At 42.4% G+C, this 21,688-nt stretch overlaps 1 protein-coding gene across 1 annotated transcript in view; it reads left to right on the forward strand.

The window, feature by feature from the left end:
• Positions 1–21,688, forward strand: part of LOC124285206 (nicastrin-like) — a 60,614-nt gene that overhangs the window by 15,493 nt on the left and 23,433 nt on the right. Inside the window, exons 3-4 of the mRNA XM_046721393.1 lie at positions 19,287–19,410; positions 20,535–20,668. Coding sequence (XP_046577349.1) covers positions 19,287–19,410; positions 20,535–20,668 — 258 coding nt within the window. The remainder of the gene's footprint in view (positions 1–19,286; positions 19,411–20,534; positions 20,669–21,688) is intronic.

Consider the following 21,688-nt stretch of genomic DNA (forward strand, 5'->3'; position numbering starts at 1 on the left):
CTGCAAGTTACGTGGCTGTTCTCATCCAACTGTTAACCTGTGTAAATCCACATCCCAGTTCCCTTCAGCCTGTGTAACTACATCTCAGTTCCACTGTTAACCTGTTGTGTAAAATACATCCTGAAGTTCCCCTGTCAACCTGTGTAAACTAAGCATCTCAGTTCAACAGTTAACCTCTGTAACCATATATCCCAATTCCACCGTCATCCTGTGTAAACTACATCTCAGTTCCACCGTTAACCCCTGTCAATACATCTCTAGATCCACCTGTGAACAACATCTCAGTTCCACGTGTGTAAACTACATCTCTGTTCCACCGTTAACCTGTGTAAACTACATCCCAGTTCCACCGTCAACCTGTGTAAATCCATATCTCAGTTCCACCGTCAACCTGTGTAAACTATATCCCAGTTCCACCTCGTCATCCTGTGTAAACAACTTATTCAGACAATGACCTACTTTTCAGCCGATCCCAATTTCTCGTGTGAAAGTGAAAATAGACATCACAAACAACTATGGTTACACTGAATTCCAATTTCTTGTTTCATAGGAAAATGGTATTTACAAGTCATTTTTAATTTTAAACTTTAATAACATCGTATTTCTATATTTTATGACGCGATGTAGGCTGCATGACCTTAACTAAGACGTCACAGAGTGCATCTGGCTCACTGGTTACACCTGTTATGTGTTTTTTGTGCTTATTCGGTGTAGCACTGTAACGCACAATGTGATTCATATAATATCAATTCCGTATCAGATCGCCAAACTTTTCTAGCGGCAGAGCCTCGTTTTGAGATTTCCACGATTTCCAGGTTTCTGTTTGTCAGTGCTCGCTGTACGACAGAGCACGCTGCACGACGTGTTTGCAAGGATTATAAGAAGCGTAGTGTTGCAATACACAAGTGCGTAGATGTATCAAATAATAATGATTAATATTTATGTATCCAGTTAAATGAATTAGTCTAAAAATTCCTGACTGGTTATTGTACTGTTGTGCAATAGGACGGAACCCAGTCAACAGGAAACGAGACTGTTGTGTAATCAATGTTTTGACTTGTGCTGTGCATGTTGTGTACATGATGAAAATTGCTTTATCAGCATGATATGGCGCTATCGATAGAGATAACTTGAGATCAAGGCAGCCGATCAACTAACGATTGGCTCACGACGCGGAATCCGCACGTTCTATGCGGGTATACGGGTAAGTAATGCCCCTCCCCCTCCTAAATTTTATGTACAAAGCAAGTGACACCCACCCCTGTATGTCGTAGTACATGTACAAAACTGATTACCACCCTCACCCCCTCTACTACCCCAGAACAAAATGGGTGACCCCCTAAATTCATCATCATCATCCCTCTACTCCCCACACTCCCTAGCCTTTCATAAATCCATAAGTTATTAACTGTCACTAAATCAGATCTTTGTGTGCTGGATATTTCAACCCACACCGCGACACTAATCTCTACCGAATCTGTCGACCTGTCAAATGCTTCTATTCAGGGCAAGATGAAACATTAAAACACCGCTGTCTTCCATCGGTGAAGAAGAAATCGTGATTCATCACATCACGCCAGACTCGCCTCCAGTTTTTCTAAGGTTCCAACTCGGACTCTTCGACACCACCGCAAGCGATTGCGCCGATGGAAGTCTCTCAAAACAGGAACTACTTACTGGGCTTCTTGGTCGAATTCCCACTTCCATGCAATCGATTCCGACAGTTTACATTTTCTCGTAAAATGTAAAGAAAAATCAAATAATACCATATCAATGTATAAATTTTAACTAATCTTACTAACTGAGCATTTCTAATCATGACCATTTTACGTTGATACGCGACAATGGCTCAGCACACGTAATATGAAAAAATGTAAAGAAATTCAAATAATACCATACCACGTGTCTCACTTTTAATACAAAAATTCACGAATCTCCCTAACTGAGAGGACACTGGGTGAGGACACTTAGGGTGTTATTGGATGTGGACTGCACCTCGCAACTCATTGTATCTCTCCACCATGGATGTGGAAGACCTACGGTGTTATTGGGTGACAGCCATCTGCAACTCATTGTAGCTCTCCACCATGGATGTGGAAGACCTCTACGGTGTTATTAGGTGTGGACAGCACCCGCAACTCATTTTATCTCTCCACCATGGATGTGGAAGACATACGTTGTTATTGGTGTGACAGCACCCGCAACTCATTTTTATCTCTCCACAATGGATGTGAAGACTTACGGTGTTATTGGGTGTGGACAGCACAAGCAACTCATTGTATCTCTCCACCATGGATGTGGAAGACTTACTGACTGACTGACTGACTGACTGACTGAGTTTAGTTTTACGCCGCTTTTAGCAATTTTCCAGCAATATCAACGGCGGGGACACTCAGAAATGGGCTTAACATTACTGTGCCCAGCATGTGGGAATCGAACCTGGCCTTCGGCGTGACGAGCCAACGCTTTAACCACTAAGGCTACCCCACCGCCCCTGGAAGACTTACGGTGTTATTGTGTGACAGCACCCGCAACTCATTGTAGCCCTCCACCATGGATGTGGAAGACCTACGGTGTTATTGGGTGTGGACAGCACCCGCAACTCATTTTATCTCTCCGCAATGGATGTGGAAGACATACGGTGTTATTGGGTGTGGACAGCACCCGCAACTCATTGTATATCTCTCCACCATGGATGTGGAAAGAACTACGGTGTTATTGGGTGTGGACAGCACCCGCAACTCATTGTATCTCTCCACCATGGATGTGGAAGACCTACGGTGTTATTGGGTGTGGACAGCACCCGCAACTCATTGTATCTCCACCATGGATGTGGAAGACCTACGGTGTTATTGGTGTGGACAGCACCCGCAACTCATTGTATCTCTCCACCATGGATGTGGAAGACCTACGGTGTTATTGGGTGTGGACAGCACCCGCAACTCATTGTATCGCCCCACAATGGATGCGGGAAGGCAATACTATGCAGGAGAGAGAATAGCGTAGTGATTTTACCATCGCTTCCTGGGCGACATTTCCATTTCGTTCACCCAAAGCTGCAACATAAAGCACTGATATATGTTCAGCTTCGGGTTCCCTCTTTCCGCCTCGAGTTGGACAAATATTGTCTAACACCACAATGTCTACAAGTGCGGCGTTTTATATACATTTTTATGAGTTAGAAATATCCATTGAAAACGTATATAATTTCTGTTATTTTGGCCCTTGTTTTATCGTTGGACATTACGGCTCTGTGATGAAGGCAAGGAAGGCACTGTGGATGAAGGCAAGGAAGGCTCTGTGATGAAGGCAAGGAAGGCTCTGTGATGAAGGCAAGGAAGGCTCTCTGATTAAGGCAAGGAAGGCTCTTTGATGAAGGCAAGGGAGGCTCTGTGATGAAGGCAAGGAAGGCTGTGTGATGAAGGCAAGGAAGGCGCTGTGATGAAGGCAAGGAAGGCGCTGTGATGAAAACAACGGAGGCTGTGTGATGAAGGCAAGGAAGGCTCTGTGGTGAAGGCAAGGAAGGCGCTGTGATGAAGGCAAGGGAGGCTCTGTGATGAAGGCAAGGAAGGCGCTGTGATGAAAACAACGGAGGCTCTGTGATGAAGGCAAGGAAGGCTCTGTGGATGAAGGCAAGGAAGGCGCTGTGATGAAGGCAAGGGAAGGCTCTGTGATGAAGGCAAGGAAGGCGCTGTGATGAAGGCAAGGAAGGCTCTGTGGTGAAGGCAAGGAAGGCGCTGTGGTGAAGGCAAGGGAGGCTGTGTGGTGAAGGCAAGGAAGGCTCTGTGATGAAGGCAAGGAAGGCTGTGTGATGAAGGCAAGGAAGGCTCTGTGGAAGGCTCTGAAGGCAAGGAAGGCTCTGTGGTGCAGGCAAGGAAGGCTCTGTGATGAAGGCCAGGAAGGCTCTGTGATGAAGGCAATTAAGGCGCTGTGATGAAGGCACTGTGGTGAAGGCAAGGAAGGCTCTGTGATGAAGGCAAAGAAGACTGTTTGTGATGAAGGCAAGGAAGGCTATGTGATGAAGGCAAGGAAGGCTCTGAAGAAAACGGCCACCACTGCTGGAGAAAGCGGCCTCTAAGCCTAGAGAAAACGGCCATTATATGTAACAGAAAAATACATGTAGTTTATTTACTTTTATTCATCTCTAAATCAATATTATTGTAAGGGGCAACAACAATATTACCACCGTCTCTCACATTTTAGTTTGTCCTTCTTATATTTATCTTTAATTTGAAAGTTCCCAGATCGATGAATGATCCATGGATGTTACTGCATTCCGTCAGCAGTTTTCCTGCGGTGATTTGGTCATTCTTAAACAAAAACCAGGCAATTTCTTTTCCTCCAGCAGGACAGTGTTGTGAGGCAGCATCTTCACCTCATGGTGAAGCACGAGTCTGTAAATGTTGATGGATTGCACCCCGCACTTCTGATTCAATTGGAATTAGTTAAAACAGACTTCTTTATTCGCCTTTGATTAATTCAATTAAATCTTCTACTAATCTGCCCGTCAATATAAACATTACCTTATTATCTTTTTCTCTATTATCAACCAATCTTACTTGTAAAATTTTTACATTCAAGTAAATTGGTTTCTTCGTCGTAACTATTAAAACAACCAATCAGTGACTCTTCAAAGGTCATCGAAATTAACAAAACAGTCAATCAATTTTTAAAAGCTTATCCGCAATGAAGTAAATCTCTATTACTTAGGAGAAATATACTCTCCTTAGATCTTGGTGCAGCTATGTTGGCCGTTTCCTCTATATAGTGGAGAGGCTAAGATCAGAGACCATATAATAGACTATCATATGGTCTCTGCTAAGATCAAGTTTTCATAAGAATTGTGCATTTAATGATAAAAGCACCAAAATTGGGTATCATATAAAAGAGAGCATGGCTGAAATAATTTCAGATATGGAGGCACCTCAAATTGTGTATCTTGTGCGCATGCGCAGTACATAAACTTTGACATACTATTTTCAGCGTTGCCCCTTAAATCTTTAATATTGCTATTTACTACACACCTATAATTTTGATAAACAGTGATTTACAGGTTCAAGAAAAGACAAGAAATACATAATTTTAGAACAACATAAAACATTTCGAAACAATGAACACTCCCTCTTCCCAAAATGGCGACTAGCAGATAGCTTTTTGGACTATTGAACGCTTCGAGAAAATGTGTGTATGCTTGGGATTTGTCGGATTAAAACTGACTGAAAATGAACATAATAAGTTGCAAAAGAAATGCAGCACAATAAAAACAGTCATCAGAAGATGACAAATTCCCCCAGCCCCCATAAATTTGAAAACACAAATCATCTGAGAGTTACTTATTAAAGCCCAACTTGACGTTTTTGGATTCATCGTTTCCAAGGAGATCATGAAAAATATGAATGTAACAAATCTGCAAATAGCTAAAAAAAACTACTTCAAGATCTGTTTGATATATCTGTCAAGTCTTGTAGAAAGATATTGAACGGTTTTTGAGTTGTGATCCAGAAACGAAACACAACCCCTCCCTTTTGAGACTAAGTCCGAAATGTTTCCATGGAAACCCCGAAAAATAAAAATGACAAAAATCTGTAAAAAGCAAAAGGCACTACTTTAGGTTCTATTTGATATATCTGCCAATTTTTGTTGAAATATATTGAACGGATTTTGAGTTTTGCTCCGGAAACAGAATGAATTCGGACGGATGGACGGACAAGGCGTCGACTATATCCCCCAACATTACATGCCGGGGGGTATGAAAGTCTTGGACATGTTTAACAATCAAAATCTATGTGATTATTCCTCAACTTCATGGCTCAAGGGCAAGCAGGGGTGATACTTCAGATTGTCTTTTGCAAGGGAGCAGTCATATTTTCCGGTGTAAATCATACTTAATTGGTTTTATTGTTTAATGGTCATTATCGTGACCCAGCCTCTGACTCTTCACTCTCTCATATTAGGTGCCAACAGTGTTAGACTCACACCATTAAGGGCCAACATCAATCTACGATGATAAAACCCCCCAGCTAACTTGGATTGCAGACGGGTTACCCATAACTTCCCCATTGAAGGATCGCCCTCCTTCACCTTACCACCACTTGGAGCAACTTTGCAAGTCATCAAGAACCAAAGCTACCAGAACGCAGGGTCTTCCCAACTTGGTCAGCCTGATACTATTATCAGACGAGTCTTCCTGGGCTTCACCATGTTCAGACCCATGATGATATCACACTTCAAAGATCCACGGTCCGACAAAGAACGTATGCTTTTGTCCATGGTCAACCAGCAGAAGTACCAGGAGTCTATCTCCGACCAGATCTGCTCAGCATCGGCGGGACTCACCTTACTACGTAGACAAGGAAGCATTGTCCAAACTGGGACCTTCTGGAAGACCCATTCATCACAAAAATCTTAAGGAATAGATATACCATCCAGTGAACACGACGCCACTGCTCCACTGTATCTTCCGCAGATACATTACACAGAAACCCTACAACCCAAGCTCACAGATGCGATAGAGTCACTTCTATCCAAAGAAGCAATAGAAGTTGTACCTCAAGAGGCGCTCGACCCGGGGTTGTGCTCCCCAAGTTTCTTGGTTTCCAAGAACAATTTATCAGAAAGTCCAGACTAATATGAAGACGTTTAACAACGATTTTTTATTGAAGGCAGAGAAGTTCAGAATTCTCCACCTTCTACAGCTGAAGCAGATGATAAGACAGAACAACTTTCGGGCAAACATAGATTTAGAGATGCATATCTGTATATGCCAATCCACCCAGGGTCCAGGGCGTATCTACGATTCCTGTTCAACTATCAAACATACCAGTGGAGGGTTCTACAGTTTGGCATTTTCATGGCCCGTGGTTATTCACACAGGTAACCAAGCCCATCGTGAACTTCCTGCACAACAGGGTAATTAGATGCACCTTCTACCTAGACAACAGCATTAAAGCACTTCAATAAGCCGTTATACACAAATGTCAATTGAATTTCACCCTACAATTGCTACCCAACGTCAGCCCAATCACTCACGAAGAGGGGCAGACTGCAACTACGTCCCATCCAGAGGTTTCTAACTTCATTCCTGGACCATCAGGACTTCAGACCACAACTACTACATCACCTACTACAGTATCTCCAGTGGTGTGCGATGAAATCTTAGGTCTGCGCATGGAACTTCTGAGCAAGCCAAGCTTCAACCTGCATCTCTATGTTGATGCGTCTCTACTTCACATCAATCACCGAGGTTAGGCAGTTATCCGAGGCATTAACCCCTTGGCCCCTCGACTGTCCGATCAGTCATTGATGACCAGGACAGCCAACTCATCCAGCTAGCAGACAATCCGGTTCTTAAACTTCCAGATTGGTCAAACCTTCTCACTTATCCTCACATGAAGCAGCAGCATCAAAACCCGGGTGTCTTCCATCTGTACGCATGGAGCATATCAAGAAGAACCTGACCAGGCGCGGCTATTCCAGCAGAGCAGAAGTCTCCCGGTCTCTATGCAGATCTGCCAGAAGCCTGTATGATGATAAGTCGAAGAGTCTTGACCAATTTGCCAGAAGTAAGGGGATTCCAGCAGATATACAACCTCCGAACCTCAAAGAATCTCAAAACTGGGTTCAATTTTTAGCACCCATCAGCTCTGCCATCACCATGGTGAAGGCTCCAAAGTCACTCAGAATGTCAGAGAATTGATAAAGGTCCCAATGCATCAGTGCATCTTGGTCTCCGTTTGGATTTTATTGCCAAAAGCAGCCAGACCTACAGTTTCACATCCCACGATTATATTCAATATTTGGCAATGAAGATAAGAAAGACTCATCACTGCCTCCGGTTAGAGTCCTACGCATCGAACTATGTAGAACGAGCACCAGATGTCACAAATTAAGACGACCTTTCATGAGAGATGTCACAGCAGAAGTAGCCAAAACAACTATATCCTTCGGGATGAGATCGGTGATACTTCGAACATACAGAGATGTAGGCTTAGAACCTCCCTCAGCTTCCAACCCACACGAAGGGAAGGATGCTTTGAGAATAATTCTTTTTTTATGTTCAATCAATTTTATTTGAGATTATTTGCGAAGAAAAACTCATTTCATGCCGTCCCATTAACACATGCAGCTGTTGTACAGCATGTCCAAAGGGCAGCTTACCAGGCAGGTCATTTCTGGGGTCAATCATTCTTCCACAGCTTGAACTCCATCTCCAGCTGAGTGGGGCTGGATACAAAAGGAAAGTGGACAGTATGTTCCCTACTGGACGACACTACACCAAGCATCAAAATCCTGTTATGAGTTGGTATCGTGCATGTACAAAGAGGTGTAACAACCGATACAAGTGCAAACAGTCCTCACGTACATGCACTGGTGCGAGAGCCAGTGTTCATAACATTGACACAGCTATGTTTTCAACATGTTTAACCAGTATTTTGGGTCAGTTTTTTTAACAAGTCGTCCTAGTAGGGTATAGATGGCAGGCCCAAAGCTATAACAGTAGCCAGAAAAGGCAAAATATTATTTATCTACTGCACATGCGCAAAATGAAATTATTTTGAGTGCCTCCATATCCTAAAATGTTCACTATGCATCAGTCTATAAATGTGCAAAGTATCATGCTTTTGTAGCAGGGATAACTAACTAACTGGCATCATCAAACCTTGAAAAGGCCCGAGCAAAGCAGCAGAAAGCTTACAATCTGAAAGCTCGTTGTGCAACAGTCAAGGCTGGTGATGTGGTGTTGGTTCGCAACGTTGGCATACGAGGTAAACAGAAGCTTGCCAATTGGTGGGTAGAAGATTTCTGTGTCGTGGAGGCACAACCGAATGTAGGCATTCCAGTTTTTAAAGTCCGTAAGGAAGGGAGTGCTAAATGTCGTGTTCTCCACCGCAACATGCTTCTCCCAATTGGTACAGACGGAAAGCCAATTTCCAAGCCACGCAGTCCTACGCCACGGTTAAATGTGTCCGACACCTCGGTTGAGTTGTCTCAGTACCCTCTTGAGTTGTCCTCATCCGATCTGGATGTTGGAATTTTCGACACTTCAGAGGCTGACACTTCTGCAACTCAGCAGCCGGACACATCCCTGTTGCTTCAGGATCAGCGCAATAAGCCTTTGCCGTTGACACCACCTACACCAGCATTGAGAAGGAATCGCCCAGCTCACTCTAACTTGACTGAACCTGAATCGGGTCCCACTTTGGTGCGTCGGCCAACACGTCCACGTTTGAAACCGAAGTGGATGAGGGACGGTCAGTGGGAAGTCAAACAGAATGCTGTCTGGGTCTAACCAGTGTTTCCCCAAGTTATAAGTTACCATTATTTCTGCTATTCATGACCTAATCAGACAGATTTAGTATTAATGGCGAGGACGCCATTTCCCAAAAGGGGGGTGAATGTAGCAGGGATAACTAACTTGATCTTTTGTATATATCGCTGTATATTTTCTTTATTTAATTGTATGTTCATCTTTCATCAAGATTCCATTTGTTGCATCAGCCATCTTTCATAACCTTTTTCTGTTAAATGTCCATTTGTTATATGTTGTCCGTGTTTGCCGTTGAACGCCGCCTGTCTTAGTTGTCACCTTGTTATCTGTTTCCTGGAGGCTTGTGACAAGGATTTCCCTTCACCACTGTTCTAGTTTTTTATTAAGTACCCATCCTCTGGGCTTTCCCTATTCTATTTATGTCACATCAAAGGCTTCCTTTGATGTGTTATCTGTCCTCTAATTGGCTATTGTGTCCCTCTGTCTACATCCTTTGGCATACCTGTCTTCCACCTCACTCCAGTTGCTGTTGCTGAGGTGGAAAGATCTTTTCTTTCTTCAGGTATGGCCATTTTCTAATCCTTTTCCATCTGCCTCAATTTTATCTTAACTTCTATACAAAGGTGCTTAAATTAATTCAAACTGTAATTTAAACTATTAAGGGTAATATTTAATGTATAATTTTAATCTTTAAAGCAATTAATTAGTTATAACTTGTATACATTGTATTGACTATGTGCATGGACCATGTGCTCTCCATACATTTATAGATTTGTTTTGCAAAAGGTATATTTATTACCTTGGCTAACGGTGATACTTGTTTACAATGCATAATATTATATTTAATGTAAATTTAATATTGAGTGACTTATTTTAATGACTCCAATTGCTGTTGCTGAGGTTGAAACATCTTTTCTTTCTTCAGATACCTCAACAACAGCCTCATAATAAACTCATAACATCATCACCATTGTTTTGTCTTGTACTCAACGGCCCAGAGCCGAAATTCTCAGGCGACCTCGGCTACACTTTTACAGTTTATCTGCTTAGCCGCTCTACTACTATACACAGAGGCCGTTTTTCTCTAGACACAGAGTCCGTTTTCTCCCGCGCGGTGGCCGTTTGCTCCATTTTGTTAGGGTCCCTTTTCTCTGGGGTCCGTTTTCTCCATATCCCGGTGTAACTACCACTTAGTCGGAAACTTGTTTTGCAATTAAAATGTTTTACAAATTCAATTATTATTGAATGTTTCTTGATGTGTTCGTTTATATGATTGAACTGGCATTGTAAGTAAAAAGGTATTTTAAAACGCATATACTGAGATTCGAACTTCAAATTGTTCTTTCGATCTGATATTCACGTTTTCTATCGCTGGCAAATAGAGTTACTTCCCCTGGAGAAAGCCGGAAGTACAAAATCATGGCGAACTTGGCAAGGAAGTGGATTGTACTTTCTGTTGAGTTAATCTTCGTTTCGTTCCTATTACTGAGTTACACAGGTAAATAGTTCATTTATTAAAATGACCGATCCTTAAGAAGTACACTCGTAAAATGTGGCTTCCTTTACTCCAGACAACTTTCAACAGCGTAGTTTGTTTTATTGATCGGACAAGCTGAAGTATCCATGACTCACTGGAAGGGGCAGAGACGAATAGTTCATTGAATATGTGTACAGATGTAAATCGGGATACACAAACAAATAATATTCAAAATGTGGAGACGCACACAACTAAACTAACCTCGCACTCCACGCGAAGACAATAGTCCAAATCGTTGGCTATTGTCAAGTCACGCGACTGGTGACTAGATGCCCTGTCATGCCTATCATTATCAAACACTCTTTCACGATCCTTTAGCATGTTTAGGCTGTTCAAACATCCCATTTCAATTCTTGTCCGTCAGATACGCATCTTATCTTGAGCCCTGAATCAGGTGCTGATCACTAGATAATTAAGAAATAGGTTTTTGTGAAAGCACCCATTGTCTCTTGATAAAGGGTTGGCTTATTGGATTAACTCTCAAGCCTTGGTTAGCTTGAAGGGTAGTCTGAGTTCAATCCTCTGTCCAGTGCTAAATGAAACCTGCAAACTACACCTAAAGGGGAACAGCGCTCTCAGTTATCATGGTTATCTAGCCAGTGTTGTCTTGTTTACCCAGTATAATCATCACATGCCAGTTAGCAACTGGCTTAGCTAGAGATGCACTCCATGACAGAGATGGAGAATCCCCTTGAATCTTTGCTTTTTTCTGGATTTCACTTACTCAAACCTTTCACCTCACAAAGTCGTATGCGAAGTGTTTCTGTAGAATAATATAGTTTCATAATATATCAGTGTTTCCGAATGGTGTTTCAAAGTAACAGAACATTGGGTCCTGTAAGTTTCAGATGTCTGTCTGATCCACTGACAATTCACAGGACCCAAAGAATAAAAATAAACACACATTTCATATTTAACATTTCTTGTAATTGGCATTGAAATTATTAACAAACATAAGATTTATAAACAGCAAACAAGTGTCACATGTCACATATAACAACTTCAGTCAAAGTCATTGTGAAATATACAGTCCAACACTGGGGCCGGGCAGGTTGTAGACTTCGGTAGGCTTCTAACGGACCGTTGGCGAACATGTGTATATAGTTTGCAAGAATGAAGTTTATTTCATATACTGTAAACGTACTTATTTTCGCGTGGTGCAATTTTCGCGGAATTGACAGTTTAGACTACATCGCGCGGTCAATTATTCGCGCAATCAGTAATTGCCGGAACTGCCAGCTGTCTCTTTGGCCGCCACTAATAGCAGTGAAAACAAACAGAGTGGCTTAACCTGTCAGGCGGCGTTTATTGCTTACTCACAGGAAATCCCTATCTGTGCGATATGCTAGTACACAGTAACCCGTTTACTCCCGGAAGAGATGAAAAACACATCAGTCTTATGTTCCGAATTCTGACGATCTGACGAATTAACTTATACTGTATATGAAGCTTTTTGTGATTTCAAACAAGCCGGGTTGTTGTGAATGAGATGATTGAGTGTTAGTGACTATTCGCTTCATGATGATATGTTTGTATCTAAATGAATAAATAAAATACTGCTGTATTATTTCTTTCCGAGTCGCTTCATGGTAATCTGTTTTGTATGAAACCATCTGTCATGTGACCAATTTCCATGGCGGCCACAACACACATTGCTGTTTTCACTAATTCGGCGATGGGATTTGGCTCATTATTTAATTATGTTTTGGGAAATCCATTACAGCGACAGTTAAGTATGATTGTTTATGCTACTATCAGTCGTCATTTTAAGATTCCCGTAGATTTCTGTCTTCAAACTTGATGTGTTATGGTTTATTCATGGGTGTATAAATTTCAAGGCTAAAATGTTTTTAAAAAGCCAAAATAAAACCTGCGCGAAATATACTACGTTTACAGTACTCAAACCAGGGACGAACCTTTTCATTCATTGATTCAATTTTCAAATAATACACCAATTGCAACTCTCTTCTTCTCATCAATGGTTCATGGTAAAAACCTTGCACTGTGTAATTGTCCTCATTGACTTCATTAACAGTGCTACAGATAACTTTTTGGGTCATTGAGTTATGTACTCAATTGGGTAGCCTAAATTTCCTTTGAGTAACAAAAACCTTTTGGGTCATTGAGTTATGTACTCAATTGGGTAGCCTAAATTTCCTTTGAGTAACAAAATAAATTGTACTCACCTCACTCAAACTCAGTTGGGTATTTTGCCATTTTCCATTAATTTTGAAAATATAATAAAGTTTAAATGTTAATGTTTGTTATTTATATTTGATCTTTAATATGAGAAACGATAAGAAAGACTGCAAGTTGTCATATTCATGTCCTGAAATAGAACCTCTCAATATACTGATATACCTCATTTATTTTATCTATCCACTGGTACGCAAGCTAAGACTTAATAGGAATTTAGTTTTCACATAAATATTTGCGTAATTTACGCAGATACGCAGCTTATCTGTACGTCTGATTAATGTTCACTTCTGCCTCAGAGGTTGTCATGGATACACAGCAATCAGTGGATCAGGGGTTGAAAAATACCATCGTAATGTTTTGATCTATGTATTTTGATGGTGAAATAAAAATGCAATTGTCTGTTTTGTAATTGATGAAGATTATTTGTAAAAGAAACCACATTGTTTATTGTGGTCAAGTGAATTTAATATTTGGTCAAGTGTATTTTGAAAGTTTACCGACCTGAGTCCAGTGGAGTTTTGAAGAAAAATTTCAACCCCTGGTGGAAATATTTTCTTGTCAAGAGTTAATTATTCAATCTAAGATTGGGTAATAAGTCCACACCTGATGTGGTGAATAAATTATTGATCATTCATAGGATTCATGCTGATTGATTAAAACATATCTATGTGCATCCAAGGATTAGCCGATAATATGTTGATTGATTGCTTATTACTACTGAATGCTCGTGGTGTAAGAGAAGCATCAGTTGGTTTATTTTGCTGCAGTCTTTCTTAATAATGATATCCAGGTATAGGTGTACATTTAGGTTAGACTTTTCAAGGATTGCTGATTCTTGTCTCTTGAGCATGTTGAGATAACATTGTAACAGCTGTGGCACCAACACCATGGTTCATTTGTTAGGGAAAATCCTGCATCATGGGAGAACGATCACAGCACCTTGTCTCTTCCAGTGGAATACTCTATTGTCTGAGAGGTCACTGAACCTAAGCTAATGATAAACGCAAATTTATGGATGACAACTTCCTTCTTTATTGTAAGTCACAACGTTTCTGGGCTTTTCCTTGCCCTTCGTCAGGTGAATTGTAACAAGCAAGATACATCAATGAGTCTGTATACTAAATGTACAAGAAGCCAGTGCTGCATGTATATACAATAAACTGGATAAGAAACGGGAGATGAAAGAGTGAGATGTACAGATAATGGGCATTGTTTATACAATAATGTAATAAGCTAATTGACTTCCCAGGCACTGGGGAGGTACACTCCTTGATCCCTGTTCAGCTGCGGCTGTAATTGTCTTATCATTAAAGACTCTAATAGTTTGCGCTTGCGCCGATCATGGACATTAGTGGTTAATATGTTGATTGTTGCCAGTCAATGGAGTGAGTAGGGTTTTAGAAGATGTGCTCTGAGAGAGCTGATTTTGTCAGAAACGTTATGACATACAATAAAGAAGAAGTTGTCATCCATAAATTTGCCTTTTACTTGAACACCAACTTCTAAATGCCTCTGAAGAAGCTAAGCTAATGAGTTAGTAAACCAACACTTTGCTGGATCAGCACTGAAGCTATTGTACATAATTGGTGGCCTCCTTCCTTCTGATTACCATCACTGGTAACACACATGCACAATTCTTTAAGTTTCTTATCCTCCTCCACTGAAAACCAGCTTGACTTATTCCTTGCATTTTGTTTCAGATGCAAAGAGAACAAAAGAGAACCATTTATATTATTCCTTGACCTTCAGACTCAAAATGCAAAGAGAAGTTTCGGTCTCTTCAGACTCAACCCACCAGATGAACGGATGTACATGTATGTATGGGATCACAGGGTGTGTAGGGCTGCTAGGATGTACATGTATGTATGGGATCACAGGAGTTGTAGGGCTGCTAGGATGTACATGTATGTATGGGATCACAGGGTGTGTAGGACTGCTAGGATGTACATGTATGTATGGGATCACAGGAGTTGTAGGGCTGCTAGGATGTACATGTATGTATGGGATCACAGGGTGTGTAGGGACTGCTAGGATGTACATGTATGTATGGGATCACAGGGTGTGTAGGACTGAGAGGATGTACATGTATGTATGGGATTACAGGGTGTGTAGGACTGAGAGGATGTACATGTATGTATGGGATCACAGGAGTTGTAGGGCTGCTAGGATGTACATGTATGTATGGGATCACAGGGTGTGTAGGGCTGCTAGGATGTACATGTATGTATGGGATCACAGGGTGTGTAGGACTGCTAGGATGTACATGTATGTATGGGATCACAGGAGTTGTAGGGCTGCTAGGATGTACATGTATGTATGGGATTACAGGGTGTGTAGGACTGCTAGGATGTACATGTATGTATGGGATCACAGGGTGTGTAGGGCTGCTAGGATGTACATGTATGTATGGGATCACAGGGTGTGTAGGACTGCTAGGATGTACATGTATGTATGGGATCACAGGGTGTGTTGTAGGATAGCTGCTAGGATGTACATGTATGTATGTATGGGATCACAGGGTGTGTAGGACTGCTAGGATGTACATGTATGTATGGGATCACAGGGTGTGTAGGACTGCTAGGATGTACATGTATGTATGGGATCACAGGGTGTGTAGGGCTGCTAGGATGTACATGTATGTATGGGATCACAGGGTGTGTAGGACTGCTAGGATGTACATGTATGTATGGGATCACAGGGTGTGTAGGGCTGCTAGGATGTACATGTATGTATGGGATCACAGGGTGTGTAGGGCTGCTAGGATGTACATGTATGTATGGGATCACAGGGTGTGTAGGGCTGCTAGGATGTACATGTATGTATGGGATCACAGGGTGTGTAGGACTGCTAGGATGTACATGTATGTATGGGATCACAGGGTGTGTAGGGCTGCTAGGATGTACATGTATGTATGGGATCACAGGGTGTGTAGGACTGCTAGGATGTACATGTATGTATGGGATCACAGGAGTTGTAGGGCTGCTAGGATGTACATGTATGTATGGGATCACAGGGTGTGTAGGACTGCTAGGATGTACATGTATGTATGGGATCACAGGGTGTGTAGGACTGCTAGGATGTACATGTATGTATGGGATCACAGGGTGTGTAGGACTGCTAGGATGTACATGTATGTATGGGATCACAGGGTGTGTAGGACTGCTAGGATGTACATGTATGTATGGGATCACAGGGTGTGTAGGACTGCTAGGATGTACATGTATGTATGGGATCACAGGGTGTGTAGGGCTGCTAGGATGTACATGTATGGGGATCACAGGGTGTGTAGGACTTGGACGCACAGGGGGACTACAGGATGTACATGTATGTATGGGATCACAGGGTGTGTAGGAGGCTGCTAGGATGTACATGTATGTATGGGATCACAGGGTGTGTAGGACTGCTAGGATGTACATGTATGTATGGGATCACAGGAGTTGTGGATGCTAGGACATTACATGTATGTATGGGATCACAGGTGTGTAGAGACTGCTAGGATGTACATGTATGGGGATCACAGGGTGTGTAGGTCTACTGCTAGGATGTACATGGGCATGGGATCACAGGGTGTGTAGGTCTGTAGGATGGTATGGGATCACAGGAGTAGGATGTACATGTATGTATGGGATCACAGGAGTTGTAGGACTGCTAGGATGTACATGTATGTATGGGATCACAGGGTGTGTAGGACTGCTAGGATGTACATGTATGTATGGGATCACAGGGTGTGTAGGACTGCTAGGATGGCATGTATGGATGGGATCATGTGTAGGGACTGCTAGGATGTACATGTATGGATCACAGGGTGTGTAGGACTGCTAGGATGTACATGTATGTATGGATCACAGGAAGTGTGTAGAAACTGCTAGGATGTACATGTATGTATGGGATCACAGGGTGTGTAGGGCTGCTAGGATGTACATGTATGTATGGGATCACAGGGTGTGTATGGGACTGCTAGGATGTACATGTATGTATGGGATCACAGGGTGTGTAGGACTGCTAGGATGTACATGTATGTATGGGATCACAGGTGTGTAGGACTGCTAGGATGTACATGTATGTATGGGATCACAGGGTGTGTAGGAGCTACTAGGATGTACATGTATGTATGGGGATCACAGGGTGTGTAGGACTGCTAGGATGTACATGTATGTATGGGATCACAGGGTGTGTAGGACTGCTAGGATGTACATGTATGTATGGGATCACAGGGTGTGTAGGGACTGCTAGGATGTACATGTATGTATGGGATCACAGGGTGTGTAGGACTGCTAGGATGTACATGTATGTATGGGATCACAGGGTGTGTAGGGCTGCTAGGATGTACATGTATGTATGGGATCACAGGGTGTGTAGGGCTGCTAGGATGTACATGTATGTATGGGATCACAGGGTGTGTAGGATATCTGCTAGGATGTACATGTATGTATGGGATCACAGGGTGTGTAGGGCTGCTAGGATGTACATGTGTATGTATGGGATCACAGGGTGTGTAGGGCTGCTAGGATGTACATGTATGTATGGGATCACAGGGTTGTAGGGCTGCTAGGATGTACATGTATGTATGGGATCACAGGGGTGTGTAGGAGCTGCTAGGATGTACATGTATGTATGGGATCACAGGAGTTGTAGGGCTGCTAGGATGTACATGTATGTATGGGATCACAGGGTGTGTAGGGCTGCTAGGATGTACATGTATGTATGGGATCACAGGGTGTGTAGGGCTGCTAGGATGTACATGTATGTATGGGATCACAGGGTGTGTAGGGCTGCTAGGATGTACATGTATGTATGGGATCACAGGATGTGTAATATGGGATCAGGGCTGCTAGGATGTACATGTATGTATGGGATCACAGGGTGTGTAGGGCTGCTAGGATGTACATGTATGTATGGGATCACAGGGTGTGTAGGACTGCTAGGATGTACATGTATGTATGGGATCACAGGGTGTGTAGGGCTGCTAGGATGTACATGTATGTATGGGATCACAGGGTGTGTAGGACTGCTAGGATGTACATGTATGTATGGGATCACAGGGTGTGTAGGACTGCTAGGATGTACATGTATGTATGGGATCACAGGGTGTGTAGGACTGCTAGGATGTACATGTATGTATGGGATCACAGGGTGTGTAGGACTACTAGGATGTATGTTAGGAGTGAAACGGTATGCTCTTACCACAGTATGGTACGTATTACGGTACAAAGCCTTTGCTTCATTCTATTTCGGTTCGGTATATGAGATATGATCATAAGGCAGAAAGGAAAAGAAATGCATAGATTTTGACAAATTGATTTGATTTCTAGACATTTTGGAAGAGGTTAAAAAAGGTTGATAAAATGACGGTACAAAACTGAAAATACCACATTTTTGGATTGTATTACGGTATGTCGAAACAAATGTCAAATACTGCAGTTCTACTTATTCCATGGTATACCGTTTCACCCCTAATAAACATGTATGTATGAGGATCACAGGCTCTGTAGGGTCTTTATGAATATGTTTTTAATTACAATTTGTCGACCATTATAGTTTCATGTGTTTCTATCAGTTAGATTCATCCACAGACATCTTGTATCGGGATGTGTTGTGGATGGCGGGGGGGGAAAGGTGCAGAATATTCCAGAAACATTTCTGGCTACTTCGTTCTTAATGTGATTACCACTATATTTCTTCTTTTCTGTAAGCAGTTTGATCATTTTTCCATATTTGTGCTGACATTGTGCAACACTGGGTTTATATTGAACGGTAAACTTTTCCTGTATCTCTCCTACCATCTATTGTCACCATCATGGACATTACTAGACCTTGTGTGACGACCCTGTGTGTTCCTGTATCTCTCCTACCATCTATTGCCACGATCATGGACATTACTAGACCTTGTGTGACTACCCTGGACTGTGTAACCATGGTAACATCTCTGTGTTTCCGGTGTAGTGGTTAGAGCATCCGCCCGGAGAGCAGAAGGTCGCAGGTTCGATCCCCGGCCGCGTCATAAAATATGGTACTTGTTGGTTCCTGCCTGGCGCTCGGCGTTAATGGGTACATCAAGGACTGGTTGGCTCAGAGTCAGTATAATGTGTCTGAGTGGGGTATTCATGCTTCACTGCGGCATGGTATCTCACTGGGCTAGCACTATAAAACCAGCTTAAGTTTGGGCTAGTACAAGCAGCCGCACTTACACATTCACACGCATGCACGTCGTCATATGAGCGAAATATTCTCAAGTACGACGTTAAACCCAATTTCACCTCACCTCACCTCTGTGTGTTCCAGCGTCCTCCGAGGGCAACGTGGGTGTCCTCCACTACCTGGAGACACAGGACGACTACAACTGGATACTGAAGGACGGCCCTAACCCTCCCTATGTTGTCTTGATGAACTCACTCGAGTTTAACAGGTAGACAACATTCCTCATCAGCATTCAGGTGTCCGACTGGATGGTGTTTAGTATTTTGTAACTCTGCTCTCAGCAATATTTCAGCTATGTGGCAGTGGTCTGTTAATAATCAGACCAGACTGTCCAGTGAGTGACACAATGAGCATCGATCTACGCAGATGGGATATGATGACAGCAACCAGGTCAGCGTTCCACCTGATTATAGATACTTGTAGGTGCCTCTTATGGCATGCATGAGCTCTAACTTGGATCTTCAGAGCATATTGTGGTGCAGGGAGTTTTGCTTCTCCAGAAATAAATGGCTCAGAGATTTAAGTGTCCTGTGGTAGTATACATTGTACATATATACAATAACCACTCACACTTAAGTCAGCTGAAGTGATAATATCTCTTGCACCACTTGCAATTGGTGAGATGTTGCACCACTTGCAATTGGTGAGATGTTGCACCATGTTTAGAAGGTGAGATGTTGCACCATGTTTAGAAGGTGAGATGTCCATATTTAGGTGAGATGTTGCACCATGTTTAGATGGTGAGATGTTGCACCATGTTTAGAAGGTTAGATGTTGCACCATGTTTAGAAGGTGAGATGTCCATATTTAGGTGAGATGTTGCACTATGTTTAGAATGTGAAATGTTGCACCTTGTTTAGAAGGTGAGATGTTGCACCATGTTTAGAAGGTGAGATGTTGCACCATGTTTAGAAGGTGAGATGTTGCACCATGTTTAGAAAGTGAGATGTCCATATTTAGGTGAGATGTTGCACTATGTTTAGAAGGTGAAATGTTGCACCTTGTTTAGAAGGTGAGATGTTGCACCATGTTTAGAAGGTGAGATGTTGCACCATGTTTAGAAAGTTAGATGTCCATATTTAGGTGAGATGTTGCACTATGTTTAGAATGTGAGATGTTGCACCTTGTTTAGAAGGTGAGATGTTGCACCATGTTTAGAAGGTGAGATGTTGCACCATGTTTAGAAGGTGAGATGTTGACCATGTTTAGAAGGTGAGATGTTGCACCATGTTTGGATGGTGAGATGTTGCACCATGTTTAGAAGGTGAGATGTTGCACCATGTTTAGAAGGTGAGATGTTGCACCATGTTTAGGTGAGGTGTTATGTTGCAGCTCTAACCTTGACCTGCTGGTGGCCTCACAGCGAGTGAACGGGATACTGGTCATCAACGTGCTAGAGAACCAGACCTTGACCCCGTTCCCGGGTCAGTTCTCCGCCGACAAGTCATGTCCAAACGATGCATACGGTGAGTAACTGATGGTGGGGACGTCATACTGCTTCTCTGGAAATAATGGTGACAGATGATTTCCTCAAAGTCATTGATATGTTTGAACCATGGTGTACTTGCTTAACAACAAAATCTATATTGAAATGTTACCTTTCACAGAATACAAAAGTTGTATATCCATAAAAATATCATCATTCTTCATCACCTCAACTTCTAAAATGCCCATCAAAGAAGAGTCAAATACTGCTCAGATTTGCAGCACCTCAGTAAGGCAAATTTTGTTTGAGACAAACATCATGTGGGCAATCCTGGAGATAATTTATCCATGTTTATGTGACCTATTTTCATGTTCTTCTATATCTTCCGCATCTCTGAAAGAAATTTTTGAGGACACTTGAATAATCTGTTCAAGAATCTGTACCAATCCCCTATACTTCCCTGATATACCTCCCTGAAACATGTGTAGTGGTGACAGATCTACCTCCCTAAAACGTGTGTAGTGGTGGCAGATCTACCTCCCTGAAACATGTGTAGAGGAGACAGATCTACCTCCCTGAAACGTGTGTAGTGGTGGCAGATCTACCTCCCTGAAACATGTGTAGTGACAGATCTACCTCCCTGAAACGTGTGTAGTGGTGACAGATCTACCTCCCTGAAACATGTGTAGTGGTGACAGATCTACCTCCCTGAAACTTGTGTAGTGGTGACAGATCTACCTCCCTGAAACGTGTAGTGGTGGCAGATCTACCTCCCTGAAACATGTGTAGAGGTGACAGATCTACCTACCTGAAACATGTGTAGTGGTGACAGATCTACCTCCCTGAAACATGTGTAGTGACAGATCTACCTCCCTGAAACGTGTGTAGTGTGTAGTGGTGATGCAGATCTACCTCCCTGAAACATGTGTAGTGACAGTCTTACAGATCTACCTCCCTGAAACATGTGTAGTGGTGGCAGATCTACCTCCCTGAAACATGTGTAGTGGTGGCAGATCTACCTCCCTGAAACATGTGTAGTGGTGACAGATCTACCTCCCTG

This window comes from Haliotis rubra, unplaced genomic scaffold, assembly GCF_003918875.1.
Source record: "Haliotis rubra isolate DU_JTF1 unplaced genomic scaffold, ASM391887v1 Scf355, whole genome shotgun sequence".
Lineage (NCBI taxonomy): Eukaryota > Metazoa > Mollusca > Gastropoda > Lepetellida > Haliotidae > Haliotis > Haliotis rubra.